The sequence below is a fragment of the Punica granatum genome, chromosome 2 (assembly GCF_007655135.1).
Source record: "Punica granatum isolate Tunisia-2019 chromosome 2, ASM765513v2, whole genome shotgun sequence".
Lineage (NCBI taxonomy): Eukaryota > Viridiplantae > Streptophyta > Magnoliopsida > Myrtales > Lythraceae > Punica > Punica granatum.
This window is the reverse complement of record NC_045128.1, coordinates 4,967,435-4,987,801: the sequence shown is the minus strand read 5'-3', so window position 1 is coordinate 4,987,801 and position 20,367 is coordinate 4,967,435. Positions and strand designations below refer to the sequence as shown.

The 20,367-nt window shown below is 39.9% G+C and overlaps 1 protein-coding gene across 1 annotated transcript; it reads left to right on the top strand.

Moving 5' to 3' along the window:
• Positions 1–417: 417 nt before the first annotated feature.
• Positions 418–11,177, top strand: LOC116194492 (disease resistance protein RPP5-like). Its single transcript, XM_031523300.1, has 8 exons — positions 418–510; positions 612–1,082; positions 3,716–5,243; positions 5,836–7,704; positions 8,085–8,818; positions 9,267–9,486; positions 9,617–10,153; positions 10,238–11,177. Exons 1-8 carry the CDS (start codon positions 494–496, stop codon positions 11,009–11,011), a joined length of 6,150 nt encoding a protein of 2,049 aa, XP_031379160.1. The 5' UTR covers positions 418–493; the 3' UTR covers positions 11,012–11,177.
• The last annotated feature ends 9,190 nt before the right edge of the window (positions 11,178–20,367 follow it).

Sequence of the window (20,367 nt, the reverse complement as noted above, 5' to 3'; positions counted from 1 at the left end):
TGATAGTACAAAATGTTTCGAAATTGTTTCAGTATAGTACAAACCGTCATTTCGCTATTAACGCCGTCAAGTCGTCCTTTACAAGATCTGTAAATTTTGCACCATCATATAACTTACGTAAAATATTTTGTACTATTAAATTACAACTTCAAAACATTTTACACCATCATGTGACATCCCACAAAAATTAATTTTGCACCATCAGCATCGATTTAACGGCGTCAATGGCGAGATGATGGTTTGTACTATATTGAAACAACTTTAAAATATTTTATACCATCAAGTAGCAAAAAAAATTTTTTGTACAAATATTTATAAAACTTTTTGGACCACCGACATAATTTACCCTATATATAATATATGTATGAACATATGCTGTACCATTATATGCCTCATATCAATTAAGCTTTCGGTTAAGAAGAGTTGAATTCTCCTCTTTAATTCTTGAGAAGTCGATTGAGCGAGGATATGTCCTGACCATTGGGCAGTAGCTATGTCGGGAGAGATCTCGTAAGGATTTCTTTTTTCTCTGCTTCTGTCTGCTGTTTGTTGTTTGTGTTGGCTTATGTTTGAAGCTTATCATTATATATGCGCCTTGGCTGTTCAAACAGAGAAATTGCAGAAGAAGGAGACGATGAAGAGGCGTCGGTTGATCAATATGAGGCTTTCGTGTGCTACAGAGGAGAGGATACCGGGCAGGGTCTCGCAAATGTCCTCCGTGAATTTATGGAGAGAGCCGGGATCCGCTACTTCAGAGACCGTGACGAGCTCGAATGTGGAGATAAGATCGCCAGGATTATACCGGCCATCAAGAACTCGGACATATGTGTGCCGATTTTCTCCAAAACCTTTGCCGCCAAAGCGTGGCCCCTCCGCGAGGTCGAAACAATGGTGAAGCTGAAGAAAAATATCATGCCGATCTTTTACCAAGTCACAGCAGAAGATGTTAAGCTAAAGACCGACTTATACACGAACCAGCTGAAGGGGCTTGAGAAGCAGTACGGGAAAGCGCAAGTGAAGAAGTGGGAGGCAGCCCTCAGAGCGGTTCCTACTGTCATAGGACTAGCAGTGGGGAGTACGGGGTACGTTAAGCTCCTCCAGATCAATCCGTTTGATTTTAGGGTCGACTTTTTAAATTTTAACTTTAACTCCACTCACTACACAACAAAAGTCAACAACATAATAATTATTATTTTTTTCTTTAATTTTTTTAACCATTCAATTCAATTTTTAATACTAAATTCTTTCAACTATTCATTACTTTTTCACACTTTATCTCATAATTCAACCATACAATCATTACAACTCAACTAAAATTAAAATTTAACTCTACTTAACTCTAAAATCCAGCACATATATAAGGTTGGATTGTGCTTGTTTGGACTTAAAATTTCAATATTTAATTTAAATGCTGAAATTCTAAACACTTATAAAACAAATGTTTAAATAATAATGTAAAACTTGGCTGATGAAGTCAGTAGGCAAAAATAGAAATTATTTTATAACATATTTATGTGATAGCCCAATACTTTGCTTATTTCTATTTTGACCCAATCTTTGATATTGTATAACTTTTTATGATCTTCCGAAAACAAAAAAGATTAAAACAGTCAGATCTGTTGACAAAGAAATGGAAGTAAATTATTTCAAATTATTTTTGCTTCATTTTTGGAAAAGAAACTTCCTAATTATTGAGCTAATTAGTTTTTTCGTTCTGTTAATCGTGTCATTCTTATTTTGGGTGGGGGGGGGGGGGGGGGGGGGGGGGGTTCTTTGGGTTTTTTTTTTTTGGAGGGTTCTATGTTATTGCATCAGAAGAGAACCTGAGCTTCACTGCGGGATAACAACAATTTTAGTTAAGAATTATTTGAATTAATTAGAATTATTCAACTATATGAATAAATTATTTAGATATAATATTAGTAATTAATGTTATTATTACACTTTTATCATGATTATATATTATCTTTGAGTTGTTGATATATCTTCTTGAATTGTTGACTATATTTCATAAGCCATATCTAACATATGTATGCGCCATGAAATCCTAGACTCATTGAAAAAATAATTAATTTTTAAGGAATTGCAATTAAGATATTTCACTTTATTAAACAACATCTTGAAATTGATTAACTATTTTGTATGAAGTTTTCAATAACCTTGTTACCTATGAAATATTAATGATAAACACTCTATATGTATGGATCTTATATTAACTTGAGAAGATGATTAAAGAAAATTCAATTTGAAAATAAGAAGTAAACGTCCTACATATGTTGAAAAGATATCGTGGTAAAATACTATCTATAATGATTTATAAAATTTTGAGTGTTCCACATAAAATCGAACACTAGAAAAAACCTTTACGGATACAAGAATATTGAGAAAGAAAGTAAATTAGAAAATAAAATGGGTGATTCTTTTTCTAGTACATACAACTTATAGGGACTATATTTTAGTGCTTTATCAATAGTAACCTATTAGGGCTACTTACATGAACTAAATAATATCTATCAGTACCTATCTCTTGTAACATAAAAATTATTATAAAAAGTTGGTTAGGTCAACATATTGAATCCTCAGTCTCTTGATAGTAGACATTACTTATCACTCCCCTTTGTAGAGCTTGTTGTAACTCTACTTTAGCTTCTTGCATGAACTAAATAATATCTATTAGTACCAATATCTTGTAACATAAAAATAAAAATTGTTATAAAAAATTGGTTAGGTCAAAATATTGAATCCTCACTCTCTTGGTAGTAGACATTCTTTATCACTTCCCTTTGTAGAGCTTATTATTACTCTACTTTAGCTTAAATATAAGACTAGTGCAAAACCCCGGCGCCTTGCTGCAGTTATTGAAATCGTCTAGTGAATATCCATGTTACGTTTTTTTATAAGTAATATCCATATGCGTGTTCTATAATTATAGACTATTAACATTATTGTCAAAGTCATCGCATGAAAACTTTATATTAGACATGGATCAGATGATGACGATCATTCATTTACTTTCACACAGGTGTTCTTTTTTTCTGTACAAAACCATTGCTTTTAGCTATCATAGTATATATTATTTAATAAATACTTTTCACCACCATTCATTCACCACTATTCATTCTCACTTACGCGGCCAATAGTGAGAGTTGTGTGAAACTCTCCTTTAGCTTATTAATAAAAGATATATAGAATATAGACTAGTAAATAATAGCCTGCATGTTGTGGTATCCTATTTGATCTCAGAGGACAATTGCCGTGAACATCTTTTTAACTCCCCATTAAATTGCAGTTAATTTGGAATCATTACCGCTGAAACTAAGATTATGTTTAGGCACATATCTTTAGCTGGAATTAATAGGTTTTGCCTATTTTTTCATTTTTCGGTTAAAGGGGTAAGGGAAGTCCCATCCGCAAGGACCGAACTCAGGAACCCTTTGTTCCAAATCACCGACCTAGTGCAACTGCACCAAACCCCCTTCCTCAAAGTTGTGTTTATCTTGCCCGTAGGATTTCTAGTGCGCCTTTATTTTTTACATGTGGCAAATCAAGAAATTTATTTGCCAACTGCAATAGAATTTGGAAAGAGTGAAACACCCAAATGGAAAATTGTTTTGCAGTACATAACGGTCTACTTTCGTTCGATGATGTACTAGAAAAATGGTAATGCTCTGCTAGAATATTATCATATAAATTGATGGGAAATAAATTATGGCAGCTTCACGGAGTTTTGCAAGGACTTCGTAGAGAAGGTTTTGGTCAAGCTGAAACCGAGAAAAAGATTTGATATGGCTCCTTTGGTGGGAATCGATGGTAAATTAGGGTCTGCAATGAAATTGTTGGACATCGAATCTACTGATGATGTACGGTATCTTGGCATCCATGGAATGGGTGGCATTGGCAAGACAACTCTTGCTAAGTCCATCTTCGACAGCATCTCCGATAGATTTGATGGTAGTGCCTTTCTTGAGGACGTGCGAGAGATGTTAGCACTTCATGGTATAGAATATTTGCAAGAAAGGCTTATAAACAGTCTTGACCCCAAGTCAGCAAGACGATTGGATTTACATGAGAAGATTAAAAGGAGCTTTCGCAAAAGGAAAGTGCTTATTTTTCTTGATGATGTTGATGATTGGGAACAAATCAAGAAACTTGCAGGAAATTCCACATGGTTCGGTCCAGGAAGCAGGATCATTGTCACAACCAGGAAGGTGGACGAGTTGAAAACTGGAGATGGGAAACTAAACAAAGACGATGTTTCGCGTTTGGAGATGGAGATACTAGAGTCTAAAGATGCACTACATCTTTTCAGTAGATATGCGTTTGAGAAAGAATCTCCTCCTCCTGCTTTTAAAGAACTCTCTATAGAAGCTGTCTCCACAACTGGTGGACTTCCTCTGGCTATTACAGTAATTGGATCACTTTTTGCCACGTACAAGGATCCTGAGGTATGGAAAGAAATCATAAAGAGGTCAAAAGATATACCTCTGGAAGAGGTGAAGAAAAGGCTGAGGATAAGTTATGATAAGTTAGACACAGAAGCAAAAGAAATATTCCTTGACATAGCATGTTTCTTTATTGGCACCAAGAGAACAAATCCAGTTTACATGTGGGATGCATCTAAATATTACCCACTGTTCAGGCTTGAAATCTTGTGTTCCATGTCCTTGATAAAGATTCTGGATGACGACCAAATATGGATGCATGATCAACTCAGGGACCTTGGAAGGGATATCGTCCGTGAGAACTTGAACGATCCGAACAAGCATAAGAGAATCTGGATTCATGAGGAAGCATTGCAAGTTCTGAAGAGCAGAGGGGTAAATGACATAAAATCTTACGAGCACCGTTATTGTTCTTTACTTCAATTTTTCTTTTTTTTTTCAGGTAAAATCGCTCTTTACTTTCATTTTAGGCAAACACCTCTGCTGCGTAACGGGCATATCTTTACTTTTATGCAGGAGAAGGAAAGCCCTGAAGGACTGCGACTGGAGTCCTACGACCCCTATGACCCCATTGATTTGAGAATGGAGGGGATTGGAAGGTTAACAAAATTGAGATTTCTCGATGTGGGATGGGCAAAACTTCCACGACACTTCCAAGATTGTGTTCCAAATTTAAGATGGCTTTCTTGGCGGCAGCCATCTCCTTCGGAGATGTCCAATTTTGCTTCAACAACTTTAGTCATTCTTGACTTATCCTCGAGTTACATTAGTGAAGAGTGGGGCGGATGGACACAGTTGCAGGTGTGGTACATATATGATATATTGTGTCATGCATATGACTATTTTCTTAGTAGTATATCTTGATTTTCTCTTGATGTTTATGATATTCGATATTCCCTTTTATAAATAGGAAATGGAAATATTTTATTCTTGTTGAGAAATTACCTCAGAATGACTTACATTAGATGTGTACTCCTTTAGTATTGGAAATACGGGCCACCTTATCGAATTTCTTTTCCAGTGAACTTGGGTCTGCATTTTGGGCGCTAAAGCACCGCTTGATCTCACCAACTGTACTTCTTTCCAAGTTAGAATTACCTTATTTTTTTAAAGTTTCCTTAAGGAAAAGAATTGAAAGGCAGGAATTGTTCTGTTTTCTCTGTTTTTCACATATCTCTAATAACATGAAAATAGAATACTGCAACTAGTATTCAAAGGGATCAAACCAATAACTAATTATCATAAAATGTAGCCGGTACATATTGCAAGCCGTGATACTAGTTATATATGTGTCCATTTTTTCATGGACTTTTTTTTTTTTGGCCATAAGTCTCCAAGGACTTTTATTTTTCACCAGTTCTAGTGATTATACATGTTCATTGTTCATTTACAGAATGCAAAGAACTTGAAAGTTCTTGACCTTACGGGAGCTGACTGCTTGCAAAGGACACCTAATTTCCCTGAGGGTATGACTTTGGAGAGGTTAACTCTTAAGCGCTGCAGAAATTTGGTTGCCATTGACAGCTCCATAGGCAATCTAAATTGCCTCAGGTACTTGAACCTTGAACAATGTGATTCTCTTTGTGGATTACCCGAAGAATTAAATGGCCTAGTGAAATTGACCGAGCTGACTGTAACGAAAAAGCACTTCATGTCTTTCAACTTTCCATCCGTCGATAATCTACTAGAGCTCAAGTGCGTGAAATTGAATAATTTACAACTGGGGAATTTTCCTGACTCACTGGGCGCACTAAGCTCAATGGTTGAGTTGGACCTGACTGACACAGACATTGTTCAATTGCCTGATGAGATTGGAGGACTGGTGGAGCTTGAGAAGCTGTGTTTACGAAGCTGTAAAAAGATGCAGAAAGTCCCTGAGGCACTTGGGGAATTGAAATCATTAGTTTCTTTGGATCTCTCGTCTTCGGGACTGGTTGAATTGCCTTCTACCATTGGTAATCTACAAAAAATTCTGTGCATACGGTTATCAGGTTGTGAAGAGATGAGGACACTTCCCAGTTCACTTGGGGAGTTGAAATCTCTCGTAGAGTTGGATTTGAAAGGTACGAGTATTGCTGAGCTGCCCCAATCAATTGGAGGATTAGAGAATCTGAAGCTGCTTCTTTTACACAGTTGTAAAGCAATAAAGGAACTTCCGGAAACAGTTGGAAAGCTAAAGTCATTGGTCAGGTTAGATTTATCGGGGACAGCAATAACGGCGTTGCCTGACTCTATCGAAGGCCTACAGATACTAGAAGAGATTTATTTAAAAGACTGCAAAAAGTTGAGAAAATTACCCGAATCTTTTGGGGCATTGAGGAAGCTCGAAAAGTTGGATGCTCAATCAGCTGATCTTTCAGATGGTCTCCCCATGAAGATTTCGGGCCTTTCCTCTTTGAGGTTCTTGAATCTTTCAGGGTCCAAAGTACGTGAATTGCCCTCCTCCATCAGTCAGCTTTCCCATCTCCAAACCCTCAAACTACATTGTTGTCGCAAGCTCAAATATCAGCCCGATCTCCCGACCAGTTTGACCCAGCTAATTGCCAGATCCAACTCACAGCATAACTGCCCTCGCCTCTCCTATCTGACAGGGTTAACAAATTTGGGAGTGCAGGGCCATCTCAACATAGATGCAATCGGGAGCTTATCCAAGCTGGCCAAACTAGAATTACGACTTAGGACTATCACCAGCCTACCTGCTGAATTCGGAACCTTACTTCGGCTCAAGAGACTCATGTTAGATTGCCCAAACATGGAGGATGTCCCAAAGTTGCCCCCTAATTTGGAGGAGATGGTTCTAGAGCGTGCTAGGAGTGATTTAGATATGCCGAATCTTTCCAGCTTGAAGAATTTACACACTTTAAGAGTCTGTAAATGGTCGAATTTCAGGGCTCTTCAAAGCCACAGAATAAGGGTCAAAGAGTTGCGGTCGCTAGACAACGCTCTCTTGCTGCCCATCCGCTCAAAGATCACAATTGGACTACATCTTCCAGAAAGTTTGAGAAATCTAACTGTAAGGAACTGTCGGGCACTTTTTCGGCTCCCTGACATCTCATGCCTGAAGAATCTACTGAGACTTGATATTTCAAAGTGTCCATGCCTAACCGAGATTCCAGGCTTTGGGAAATTGAAACGCCTGAAATGTCTTGATATCTTTCTCTGCGATTCCTTGAGAACGTTGGAGGATCCGTCGCAGCTGAAAGAGCTGGAGAACATCAACTATCCTATTAATCTAGAGCAGCGATGCAAACAAGCATTTGAGGTGAGATTTCAAAAAAAGCTCTTCTTTAGGAAAAGCATGGTCTATAGTTTTGGTATAAATAGTCGGACATTAAAATTGATCCTCGTTGCATTATTTTTTCCCCCCTTTTACTTTGCCTGTGATTGCGGGACACGGAGACTAGAAGATTGAAGTTCTGCTGATTGATTCCTAGGTTCTTGCATGGTTTAGTCATATGCTCTTATCTATTACATTTATTTTCCTGATGTTCTGAATGTAATGAGGCTGTTTCCGCAGAAACTTGATTAATCTTTTGTTACGTTAAAAACCTGTCAAAATAGATCATAGCTCTCTAAACGTTTGTTGTTGTTGAATCTTCCATAATTATACCCCCCTAAACCTTTGGTTATCTGGATGAACAGAGTCGGTCGCAGCTGCAGACAGAGACTGCAAAAGATGTTGCTCAGACATTGGAATCTATTCTGGTCTCAGGGGATGGAAATTTTGTGGTCACCAATGGAGGAGAAAATGTCCAGGTTCCTCATTTACTGGGCAAGAACATCCTCCTCTACATCTCTGCTCTTCAGAACCCTGCTTCGCATCCTTTGTTTCCAAAGGTTGCCAAAGCATACCACGAGATCAAGGCAAGAGATGAGGCCTTCGAAGTAATATTCATCCCTTCCGAGCACGACCGAGTTGCCTTCAAGGATTTGGAGGTGCCGTGGCTGGCTCTTCCTTCTGGTGACCCCAGGATCTTATCATTGCATAGGAAACTTGAGATCCAGGATATGCCAGAGCTGGTAGCTCTAGGGCCAACTGGTGAAATTATCACCAAAAAAGGCAGAAGCCTTATAGAAACTTATGGGAGCGACGCTTATCCCTTCACAAATGAGCATATTGAGGATATGGTGAATGGTTGGCCAGAGAAGTTGCCACACGCCCTGTGTGGCCATGAGCTTCAACTCACCTACCGAGTCTCCTACAGATGTGATGGCTGTGAGCAAATTGGATCTGTATGGTCATACTTCTGTAAGAAGTGCAATTTTGATCTGCATCCTTCTTGTGCTTTCAAAGAAGGGAAATTAGGAAACCAGCAAGAGGACTCGGAGAATAATAAAAGTCCAAGGGGCAACCACAATTTATTCAGCGAGATCAAGTAAGTTTGGTTGTCCACGATGCTTCTTCTGTACTATCACTTGTTAGTGTGCTCTTAACTGATTCGTGAACATCGCTCTAAGAAGTTTTGATGTGGAACTCTGACATCAGGCTCTCCTATTAAGTTTAGAAACGTCAGTCATGATCTGATACTGCAAAGTACATGTAGCTTTCTTTTTGTGACCTCTTCCGAATGCATCTTTGGGAGATACAAATTAATTCAGCTCTTCCTGTATTTTATCGTAAATGGAATCTGATTGTGCGTGCTCCCAAAAATGCGCTCCATCCTTAGTTGACATTTCAGTGGCTGGCTGTACATACTCGGATATCACTATTCCATGTACTCAAATGTACAATAGCATATATGAAATTCTAAGGTAACCACAGCGCCGCCGACTTATAGTATCACTTAATTGACATATATTGGTTGAAATTCTTTCCCCATACAGAAGGGGTGTGAAGATTGAAGCTGGAAGCTCAAGCTCATCAATCGATCGGGCACAAGCTGATTATCCAGAAGTTCAAGCATTTACGACGGAAAGGGTTATTACATCTAATAGAAATGGTCCTCCCCTTCATATTAGATGCACTGTCAAGAAGAATGAAGATGGAAGCACCAGCTCATCAGCCGATCAATCAGATACATCAGGAATTGAATCGTGTGAGGAGGTGAGCTAAACAAAAGTTAATTTGCCGTCTTATATTTTCTATATATTTTTTTAATTTGCTAGCGTTTAGTTGATTAATTTTGCCAGTTCGCCCTTCAGGGGCCTTTTTCTAAATTCTTCTCCCTTTGCAGATTTGTGAGGAAACTGTGGACGCTGTCCCTCTAACGACATCCCCTGCTACTCCATCACACTCTCATGGATACTGCAGGACTGAAACTGACCCTGCAGCACATGCGGCTGCCACCAAGGAGACTGAGGAAGATGATGCTCAGCCCAACATGGTTGAGCCTGAGGCTGGGGACAGAATGGCCAGTAAAAGGGAAAGAAATGATTTGGTTGAAGAAGAAGGAGATGATGATGAAGGAGATGAGGGGAAGGAAGAAGGGGAATGGATGGAAGTACACGAAGAAGAAGAAGAGAAGGATGAGGAAGAAAGAAAGGAGAAGAAGAAGAAGAAGAAGAGAAAGAGGAAGAAGGATGAGGAAGAAAGAGAGAAAGGAGAAGAAGAAGAAGAAGAGAAAGAGGAAGAACCAGAGGAAGAGAACGAAGAAGCAAATGAAAGGACTTTTCTTGATCTGCAAGTGAATGATTCGCATGCTGCTGTTGCTGCCAGTTCTGAGCCTGTGGCCACTGACTATGGATCAAACCCCCAGCCTGCTTCTCAAACTGTAAACGTTCTTGACCCACATTGTAACTGCTTTGTATCTAAATAGCATGCAGCTAGTGATGTAATTGTCTCACTATTTGAGCAGGCTGGATCATCATCATCTTCACCACAAGAGGTCACAGCATTCTCCCCTCCTCCCCACACAGCGAGCCTGCTGGCCCAGCTCAAGCAGCTAACTTCTCCGTTTGGGGCCAAGGAGACTTCATTAGCACAAGAGGTCCCCACTGTGACCGCTGTTGAGAAGGCAAAGAGAGAGCCGCTCCAGGTTTTCCAACGGCCGTTGACTGGCCTTAGCCAGGCTGGTCTGTCATTGATTGGTCAGGCTGCTGACGTCCTGCTAAAAGTGACTGGTCGATCTGTCCACCTCCGAGTCGAACTACAACAGTTGCAACAGACTGCTACTTCGATCTGGGAGGCTTACAAGCAGGACTCTCTTCCTCTGAGGCAGCCTACTCATTTCATACAAGAGCCGGAGGCGGCCCAGAAATTGGCCTTGGCCAGAAGGGACAAATTGCAAGAAACTGAGTCCAAGAAAGCGGCCAAAGCTGAGGAGATCGAGGTGCTGAAGGCTAAACTAGCCACTGCTGAAGCAGAGTTCCAACGTCTCCAAAAAGAAGAGGAAGCAGCAATCCATTTTGCTGGGAGTCCACGTCGCCGGTCTGGAGGCCCACCTCAAAGTGGCTTCTCATCAGAAGGACTGGAAGGACCTGCTGGAGATGATAAAGAGCCTTTGATTGGAGGTCCATGTGTTGGCCAGCAGAACAATTTTGAAGGCCTACTTTTAGTTGGCAGCCAAGTAGGGGCCTGTATAGTAGCCCAAAAAAAAAAAAAAGAAATAAATAGTGGCCCTGTCTTTTGAATGTGATTTTCTCTTATTTCCTGAGACATTGCAGTGGCCACCTGGCCTGCTACCCTTTCTATACTTGGCTTGGCTTGGCTTGGCTTGGCTTGGCCTGGCCGTTATCCGACCTGACTTGATGAAGCTTTTGTCCCTTCCATCTTTCTGTAGCTCCTTTTTCCTCATTTCCCACTTGGTTGCATAGTATCTCTTCAAGTACTGGCCATTCACGTAACGTGCATGAACTCGGCCCCGTCGGATCCTTTAGCAAGTAGGTCCTATTAGGTAAAGTATTGTTGCAGGGGTTGACACGTTTTTTTACACCCGATTTCGGCACCACGCATCAATCACGGAGTTTGGAGCTTACTACGCAGGTCCGACAATCAATTAAACATTGGATTGCGTGAAGACAGCCCATGCACGTCGAATTAAGGGATCTGAGTTAGCCAAGGCCAAGGAAAGGAGAGGCCCGTGATGGAAACTTCATGTTAGCCGACCTGAGCAATGCGGCAACATCCGACCCAGGCCAGCCGCGTGTAGGGTTCGCAGTCTTTAGATGGAAACCACGAGGTGATCTTCATGACCAAGGAAATTGCAAACTTTGGTGATTCTCAAGAAGGCAAGGGGCTATGGGAAAAGGGCATTGCTTTGTTTATTCTTTTATTTCTTAGTTTAAGCCTTAATTAATAAGAAACAATATCCTCTCAGTCTCCTTAGCTTAGTTTTACGCGAAACCCTTCATTTTATCTATCTTTCTTTCGCTACTTTTAACTTTTCCTTGCATTTTTCTTTATGCTTTTCATTCTGCCTTTCATTTCTAGCACTTACATTACGCACTGAGGACAATAGCCATTGCCGAGCTTCTTGGTATCTACCCATCTACCTCCTTCCAAGCTTCCGAGGTTCGTGGTGGCCCCATTATTGAGACTAGCTTTCGGGCCGTTTCAATCAATTTGACCTTAACGATGTGCACATGTTGGGAGAATCTAACAGCCTGTTTGGATTCTCAAACACCAAATTTTAACTTTAACTTTAACTTTAACTCAACACACTACACAACAAAAACACATATTTTCCAAGTCAAAAATTTTAACTTTAACTTTAACTCAACACACTACACAACAAAAATACACGTTTCCCAAATCAAATTTATAATCACATCTCATTTGTCCTTTTTCACGATCAAAATCAAAATCAAAATTAAAGCAACATTACCCTCACGGCCACAATGTCGTCTAACCATCCACAAACCTCACGCGCTCTATCGGCACAATTATCAAGGAAATCCAGTTGCTTGCTAGTCCTTTAGGCCCCCGGGACCGGCGCTATGCACTAGTCCGGTGAGGACGGCTGGTGATTACACCATCTCTTCACCTTGGGCTACGACCTAGCACACCTAGCAATCTTCTACCTATCACGCATAAGACGGAGAGAGGTTGCGACCATTTAGGCGGAGCAACTTTCTGGCACCGCTCGGTGGGTCCCATTGTGTAGTCAGTTTATGCCCATTAAAACTCGTGCGGCAAGAAAGTGTGAAGAAATTGCTCTTCAGACCCACACAACAAAGAGCATAGCAATCACAGCAGCGAAGACTCGGCGTATGGTAACACACTGGAGAGCGATACGGTGGAGGAGGAATCGGCCGCCTTGAAGGATTTGATTGATCGACTCTGACAAAGTGAGAAATATGAGGAGAAAGTTCAGAAATTGAAGTTGGCATCACTCTCGCGATGTTAGCAGATAGTACGAAGGCCTTAGGAAATAAGGTAGACGCGTCATCTGTGCAAAAGGTGAATGGCACCTCATCTAGTTCTCCCGACCTGATGCAGTCAGACCGGCCTTGGAAGCCTCAAGATAGGGAGGCCATTCAGCATCTTACAGTGGTTCCTCTTCAATTGTCTTTGCCCGTGCATCCGACGGTGGCTCTCCATTCCAGCATACTGGAATCTGGTAACCTAACCAGGAGGTGGTGCTCTTGGTACCACAAGGGACACAATATCTCGGCCCACAGTACCACACAATGTCCGGTAGAATTGTGTGTGGACTTGGGCACTTATGTCTTCCTAATTTCTGAATGACTAGGTCATCGCTAGAAAAAAAAAAAGTAAACTCCAGGAGCTTGAAGGTGGTAGAGCGAATGGTCATGATCTATCCATTCAGGATAGAGAAGGCGGTAGAGGGGCCTTTCCACTTGATTAATGGTCGGCCCATACATCTCTTGAATTAAGTCTTGAAGCTCGTTGCGGTCAATCTGCGAGGCCCGAGCCTCCTGTTGCCCCTGCACGTTGTTGAGAACCACTGGCGGCACTTGTTGTGCCAACCCCTGATGCTGGGTAGTTGAGGCCTATTGGTTTTACGGTGGGTGGCGTGCAAGGCTGGTAACATAGGAAACTGCGGCTAGGACGCGATTGGTTGGCTAACCAGGGGCTGCCCGAGACTACTCTGGCTGACCTCTCCCAAATGTCTCAGCAACTCGGGAAGAAGATGGAGACTACGTGGCCAGATTCAAGCTGGCAAGACAAACATGCCGGATGATCCTAGAGGGGAAGGAGTTCGTACTATAAGGGGACCTGTGGCTTGCCCTAAAAGCATTGGGCTTTGGCGTGTCCGGTGGTGGGCTTACCTGAAAAATTGAATTACAGAATTTTCAAAAATGTTCTATAAAAATATGTAATGAGAATCCCTCATTATTTTAAATAGAGAGAATCTGCCTCACTGCACAGAATTTTCTTTCTCTTTCTTAAACGATTTAATCATTTGAATTTTTACTTGTTATCTTATCCTCGTGTTGCGCGGGTCTTTGTTTTATGTATATGCTCTGTATTCAATACATGAAAAGTTTGTCTACAAGAGGGTAAAATATGAAGAAAAATGTGCCTCCAAAAGCAACCCTTTCATCAAATATTATGTGTGAGATCAGCGGAAAATAATGTCTGTTTAAATATGAGTAGACTACTACTATCGCTCTCTACTTATTTATTTGCAACCGTTTTTGCCCCTGACAGTAGTAGTCTACTCTTTAAATATGATAGGACTGTTGGAAGTTTGGAACCAAGTATAGGCGAGCTAATCTCCCATTTCAGAGTCTCTTTCAGCATCTTCTCTACTTTCAGTGTGTTCCAGCTCTGAGCTTCCATGCAAGCATCATCACAGCATTTAAAAATTGCAGACAGTGGTCCTAGAAGAGCCTTAAGCTTGATCTCCTATGTATGCAACGAAATCATCTCAACCGATCTAAAGTCTAGCGAATTTGGCACGGGATACATGGTGCAATATGAATATAGAAGAGATTTCCATAAGAAAAAAACGTCAGGTTTCTGTCTCATCTTGACTCAGACAGTAGTGAATTGTTCTCCTGGTGATTGTGAGAGTTGTTCCTCTGGCGAAACCCCATAACGGAAAGTATGAAAGTGGCTACTCGGTGCTATATATAAAATAGAGAGAATATTGAACAAACTGTAAAAGTATACCCCTACTGTTCACAATAGCTGTTGTTAGTCACGCAGACATCAAAGACAGAAAACAACGATAGTGACTTATAGCAACTGAAGCACGATTAAGGTTTGAAACAATAAATCATGATATCAAATCTGTTGATCCTCACACTACTCCGATTACTGCAAGTCCAAGTGACACAAATCGATGCCAAAGCAGCCAATCGTGCTACATTCAGCAACTAATACAGACCTCGAAAGAGAACCTATGTGAATTAACACAGCCAAACTCAACCTTAACCATTGCTTCATTCTTTCATTTTTTTTTTCTCTCAGCCTCTGCCGGAATAATTCAAAAGAAAAGAAAACCAGTTAGTAAATGGCTTCGCTAAATCTTTAGAAGATCAAATAGCTTCATTAAGTAAATTAACTGGCAAGGATATTCATGGCAATATAGAAGGAAAATAATAAATTAGAACTGGCAAGGATAGCTTCACTAAGTTTTAGTTGCAGATGGCACTGGACGCAAGATAAATTAGATTTACCCGGTTTTTGGCAGCTTGTGATCCCTTTTCTCTTAGTCAGTCATAAAGTTTCTTATTCTGTTCTTGTTGTCACTGCAGAATCAATTACATACTTTAACATCTCCCCAAAATATATTTGACGACTAAACAACAATGTATATACAGGTACAAGCAAGTTCGCTTCCGATAACAGACCTGGAAAAGGGAAAACTATCAACAAAAAACAACCTCAATTTGGCCAACAAAAATAACCTATTGGTAGTGTAATCAGATGATCAACATAAAGGGGGAGAAAGGAAGTTCTAATGCTAGTTCTGAACTGCAGGTCTCACGGAAATTATTGAAGAATCAGTATCCCCAAGCATGAGCCCTCATCGAACCCAGAAGCAAGGAGCCCGCCAAGCAGCTCATCCCGAGGCTGCCTCACGCTCGTAGATTGAGAAGCAGCATTATTTGATGAAAACATTACAAAGAGATTACAAACAAATATGGCCTCAGTAAGAAGCCGTCCGTTTAAAGAACATGAATCATAATGTGGCTAGTTATGGCCTCGAGTCTTGACCATACACATTGCAAATAGAGACCAAAGTCAGGATGAATCTGATTCTCTTTCTTCCAGTAGGAATCAACCAGGGGGTTGAAAGTGGATTGATTGAGCTTTCTAATGTGACAGAGACTCGAGAAAGCAGACCAAAACAAAAATAGAAGAAGAAGAAGAAGAGCCGCATTGCCGATAAATGTCAGAAAAATGATGCCAATTGCCAACTGATCTAATCTGAAGCATGACGATAACAGCTACAGCGGGAGAATTTAACTGTCGATCGAACAAATCAGATGAAATGTACCTTGATTCGATTAAGATGAACTTTTCATGAATTCAGAATCGATCTAAGCACTCAATGTTGATGCAAGCATCATCATAAGGTACAAAAATCATGTAGGATATGAAGAGTGGGTGTCACAACAATTCAATGTGCAAAGTACGTTCTATCCTACTCTACAGAAAATCTTGCTTACTGCTTCCCATTCATCCTTAATTCGCTGGTCAACATTCAGCAATCAGGTCGACCTTGCACTAAAAAAAAATCAATTAATCAACAAATAAATGCATAATTAAGCATTGGGTGGGGGTGGGTAGCACTGAAATTTAATTGATATCTAAATCTAAACCGGCCAAATCTCACTTATTTAAGATCCATCTGAAATTTAATTAATCAACAAACCAACTCAACTCTATTATTCCAACTCAACTCCATTAATCAACAAACCAGCAGCTGATTGGGCCCCAACTCAGGCCCACCCTTCTCAAACCAACAGGCCCAATAGTATCTCTCGGCATCATCCAAATTATTGCATGGCGAAAAATTCAAGCCCTAATAAAGGTCTCGATGAAGATAATTTTCCGAAGGATTAAAAATTTATAACCAACGCAGATTAGTGTAGGTGGTTCGACTTCTATTCGGTTCAAATAAGATTTTGAATTTGAATCTTGTGAATGGAGAAAATCTACAATTGGGAGAGTTTTATCCTGTAATGGACCGACTTTGCTTAAACATGAATCAATCGAGGTTCATTGGACTTTCGAATATCAGATAATGAACATTGAAAAGAAATGATAAATTACAAAAGATGAATTAAGTTTCTACCAAGTGAAAAAAGCTTGGAGGTGAATGTGTCATAAACTTTTATTTTAGAAACTGGTTTGGGGCATTCTTCCTACCTCTTCCACCCTAACTCGCAGATTCTCTATAGGTAACACTTTCAACCGCCTTTTTTTTTACATTGTCCTTTTACCATCATCATTATTGAAGCAAATATTAGGTGAGTATTACTTCATCATTTGGCTGTGTAATACTCAATTAGATTGTTTGAAAGTGAAAAATTGATCCTGCAACGCTCACAGATTCTCACTTATAAAGATTCATACATTTATTATTACGCATTTAAAATGAATAAATAATACTCAACTAATTTTATTTTTTGCCATTGTTTGGTCTAAATCTCAAGTGGCCGATCAATTTTGCTCGCATCCTCATGTAACTATTATTGGCTGGATCCGAATGTTAATTGATATTAACAATAGTTGCCATATTCATGAGGAGATATGCCCAGTGACCGGAGCCAGAAATTATACTCAAGGGGGCAATATATGAATAACAAAAATAAAAATATCGTATTAAATTACCAACTTATATTTTTTTGGGTGAAATAGAGGTTGGGGTAAAACTAATTAAACAATGCAAAGTTGAGGAGTAAAAACTACCAAAATATCTCTTAACGAACTATGACTAAACCCATTAGGAGATTATCAAGAACATGAAAGCTTAGTGGAGAATGAGTAGACTACCGAGCAAGCATGTTGTTCACATAGGAATTACCTTCCCGATAAGTACTGTTTATACTCATTTTCTACATATCGCGGTAAATGGGCTTAAGCGTGTAAGGCTCACGGGACCGGCCCAACTAGGAGCGGCCCATGATCAAAGACTCGAGATCCCGACTTGAGGATCCGCAACACTACCCCTATTTGGACAGCTACTAGTGGGAAGATAAATCGAGAAAGAAGTCGTGAAATGCTCTAGCTAGACTAATCAGATCAGTTAGCTGAGAGCTAGCTATTAGCTCCTACTAAAAGAGGAGTTCTGATTCTTTCCTAAACGGCATTATCCCACGAATCTGAATATACATGAGGACAAGTATGTGATTATACATGATAGCGGGAGTTATTTCCTTGGCTTGCACACCAGACATGGAGAATTAGCGAGACACACAAGGTTACTAGCTCGATTAAGGAATTTGTTCGATATTCTTCCTTTTTTGGGTTGGTGCGTGCGAATCAAGGCAGAGGCATGGTCGGTGCCCTCAATCTGACATCCAAGGAGTCTTTCCTAGGAAGAAGATTGCGTTTATGGAGATTGCTTGGAGGTTTAGCAGGTAAATTACTTTAGCTAGGCAATTTCCTTATCTTTAGCTAGGTGATATATTTTGTTTCCTAGTTTAGCCAGCTGCGTGGGTGGCACAAATTTTATTACTTTATGTTGCTTACTTCCTTAGAATAAGGCCGAGATCTGCTCTTTAGTGTTTCCTAGGTCCACCCTATAAGAGTAGACAATGTCATTCGATGTAACCCCTTTGGCACATCAATTAAACACACTTCTCTTTTCTATCATTACTTTTATCGCACTGCACCTTTAGTATTTATTTTTCCGCATATTTACATCCCATGCACTAAACCGTTTTCCGGAGCAACCCTATCGATCTTCCGAGGTCACCCTACCGTCAATCTGTGGCTATCACAACTAGTCTTGGCTTCAGGGTCAAGGTATTCACTGAGCTAAGGTTTTGGCTTTTAGTTCAATTCTCATGGCTATCCGTAGACGACACTTGCTAGCTCACGGGACTTCCTGGACCGTGAACAACTAGCCTCGAGGCCGGCTTCCGAGCCGTCTCTTACTACGAGTTGGGCTACAACAATCACGAGCATGTTTGGAGAACAAAGCAGCCTTTCGCTCGTGGCCGCGACATCGTCTGCAATTCGTCCAACCGTTAAGTGCCCCAACCTACTTATCTCCAAGGAAACCCAACCGCCAGCTAGTCCTTCGAATCTCAGGGAACAAGACGCTACGCACTAAACCGGTGAGGACGACTGGTGGTTCCACCACCTTACTATCTTGGAATTGTGTCCTAGCACGCCTGATATCCTAACAACCACGCACGTGTTTCGAAGAGTTCCCGCGGAACATTTCGGGCGGAACAAGCACGTCACACTTTCACCTTCCATTCCCGATGAAAATAACCCCGAGCTTGCAACAACAAAACACGCAAAATTGGAATTTACACGGTAGCAACTTATTATTTGCCTTACTAAATTTAGGTTCTAAATTGCAATTAAGTTTTCGAAGGTGATGTTATTTTATTTATCTTAGGAAATTAGAGGTTCCTTCCTTCCTGCTCCTTTTATGGCTTCATTCTTTTCCCTTTTCCCCCCCTTAATTTCTCAGAGGTATGTCAGCTTTTGTCTCTCACTTCTGGTTCTCTATACTTTTCTCCTTTAATTTCGCAGAGAAGAGTGAGTGAGGGAGTCAGTGAGAACGTCTGTCCCTTTTTTCTTTTGTAATTGCTTTCCATGATATTGTTGATGACACGATTAAAGAAGCTTCGGACTCCTGACACCCACAAAAAGAGAAACTCCCACGCAAGAAGAGTCACCACCCAATGTGATCAAATGTAGAAACACTGCATATATAGGTTGAAATAAAAAATATATATATGTAAAACAAGGGCAATACTCGTACCATGCTATGCGCAGCATTGTGTGCTCGTACTACTTATTCTAATATGTTATCATTCTGTTCATAGCTCGCTTGATATATGTCATGAGACAACATTATCATTGAAGCAGATCTTCCCTATTATGGGTACGAACCAAATTGTTTTTGCTTTATTATTAATTTAAGAAAAGAAAAATAAGAAGTTGCAAGCTATTATGGTAGAGAGAGCAGAGAAGGGAAAAGAGTGAGCGAATAGTATCGAGGTCGATATAGATGAACAAGATATAATTTCTTTAATCGAAAAAACTCTCAACTTTTGTTTGAGATGCGAGTTTTGAGGGCTATAATACAGTGGAGAGGTGGATTATGAAAAGTTGTCACACAAATTTGTATTATAACCCTCGCAATCCAAACAAAAAGTAAATGTGATACTCTTATACCTTCGTACATATATATTCAGATAAAATAATGAAAAGTTATATTCGTATTCGGTTGGTTATTCTCTAATTTATCGCTTTCTAATTAATGTGAACTTTAATATCTTCATGGCTTCAATATAACCAATTCTAATGTAAAAAGCGAACCTTAACAAGTCCTCAAAGGCTAGGCTGATTATCCAGTCCCCCAAATAATGAAAGATGTTTAGCCAAAAAAATCGCATGGGACAAGAAAAATAATGCTCATTGCAAATTTTTTCTTTTCCTCTAGTTTGAGAAGTACAAATAAATTACTCTATGAAATGGTGGAAAAATTTGAGGAAGGAATCTTAATGTAAGATTTTTTTGGTCTTTTTTGAGGAAGGAACCTATAAATCATGGATTCATACCTCACCAATAAGATTTTTTTGGTCTTTTTTTTTTTAAAGAGTCCTTAATTATGAATATTAGGAAAATAATATTTGGTGCGTTTAGTTTCAGAGTTAAATTAACTTTGATTTTGATTGTGGAAAAGGATAAATGATTGTGTAGTGTGTTGAGTTAAAATTAAAGTTAAAATTTTTGACTTGAAAAATGTATATTTTTGTTGTGTAGTATATTGAGTTAAAGTTAAAGTTAAAATTTTTGTGATTGTAAATGTGAAATCAAACGGAGCATAATGACACGTGCCACCTAAAGTCATCACATGTTCCAGTGGTGACTTTGGCAATA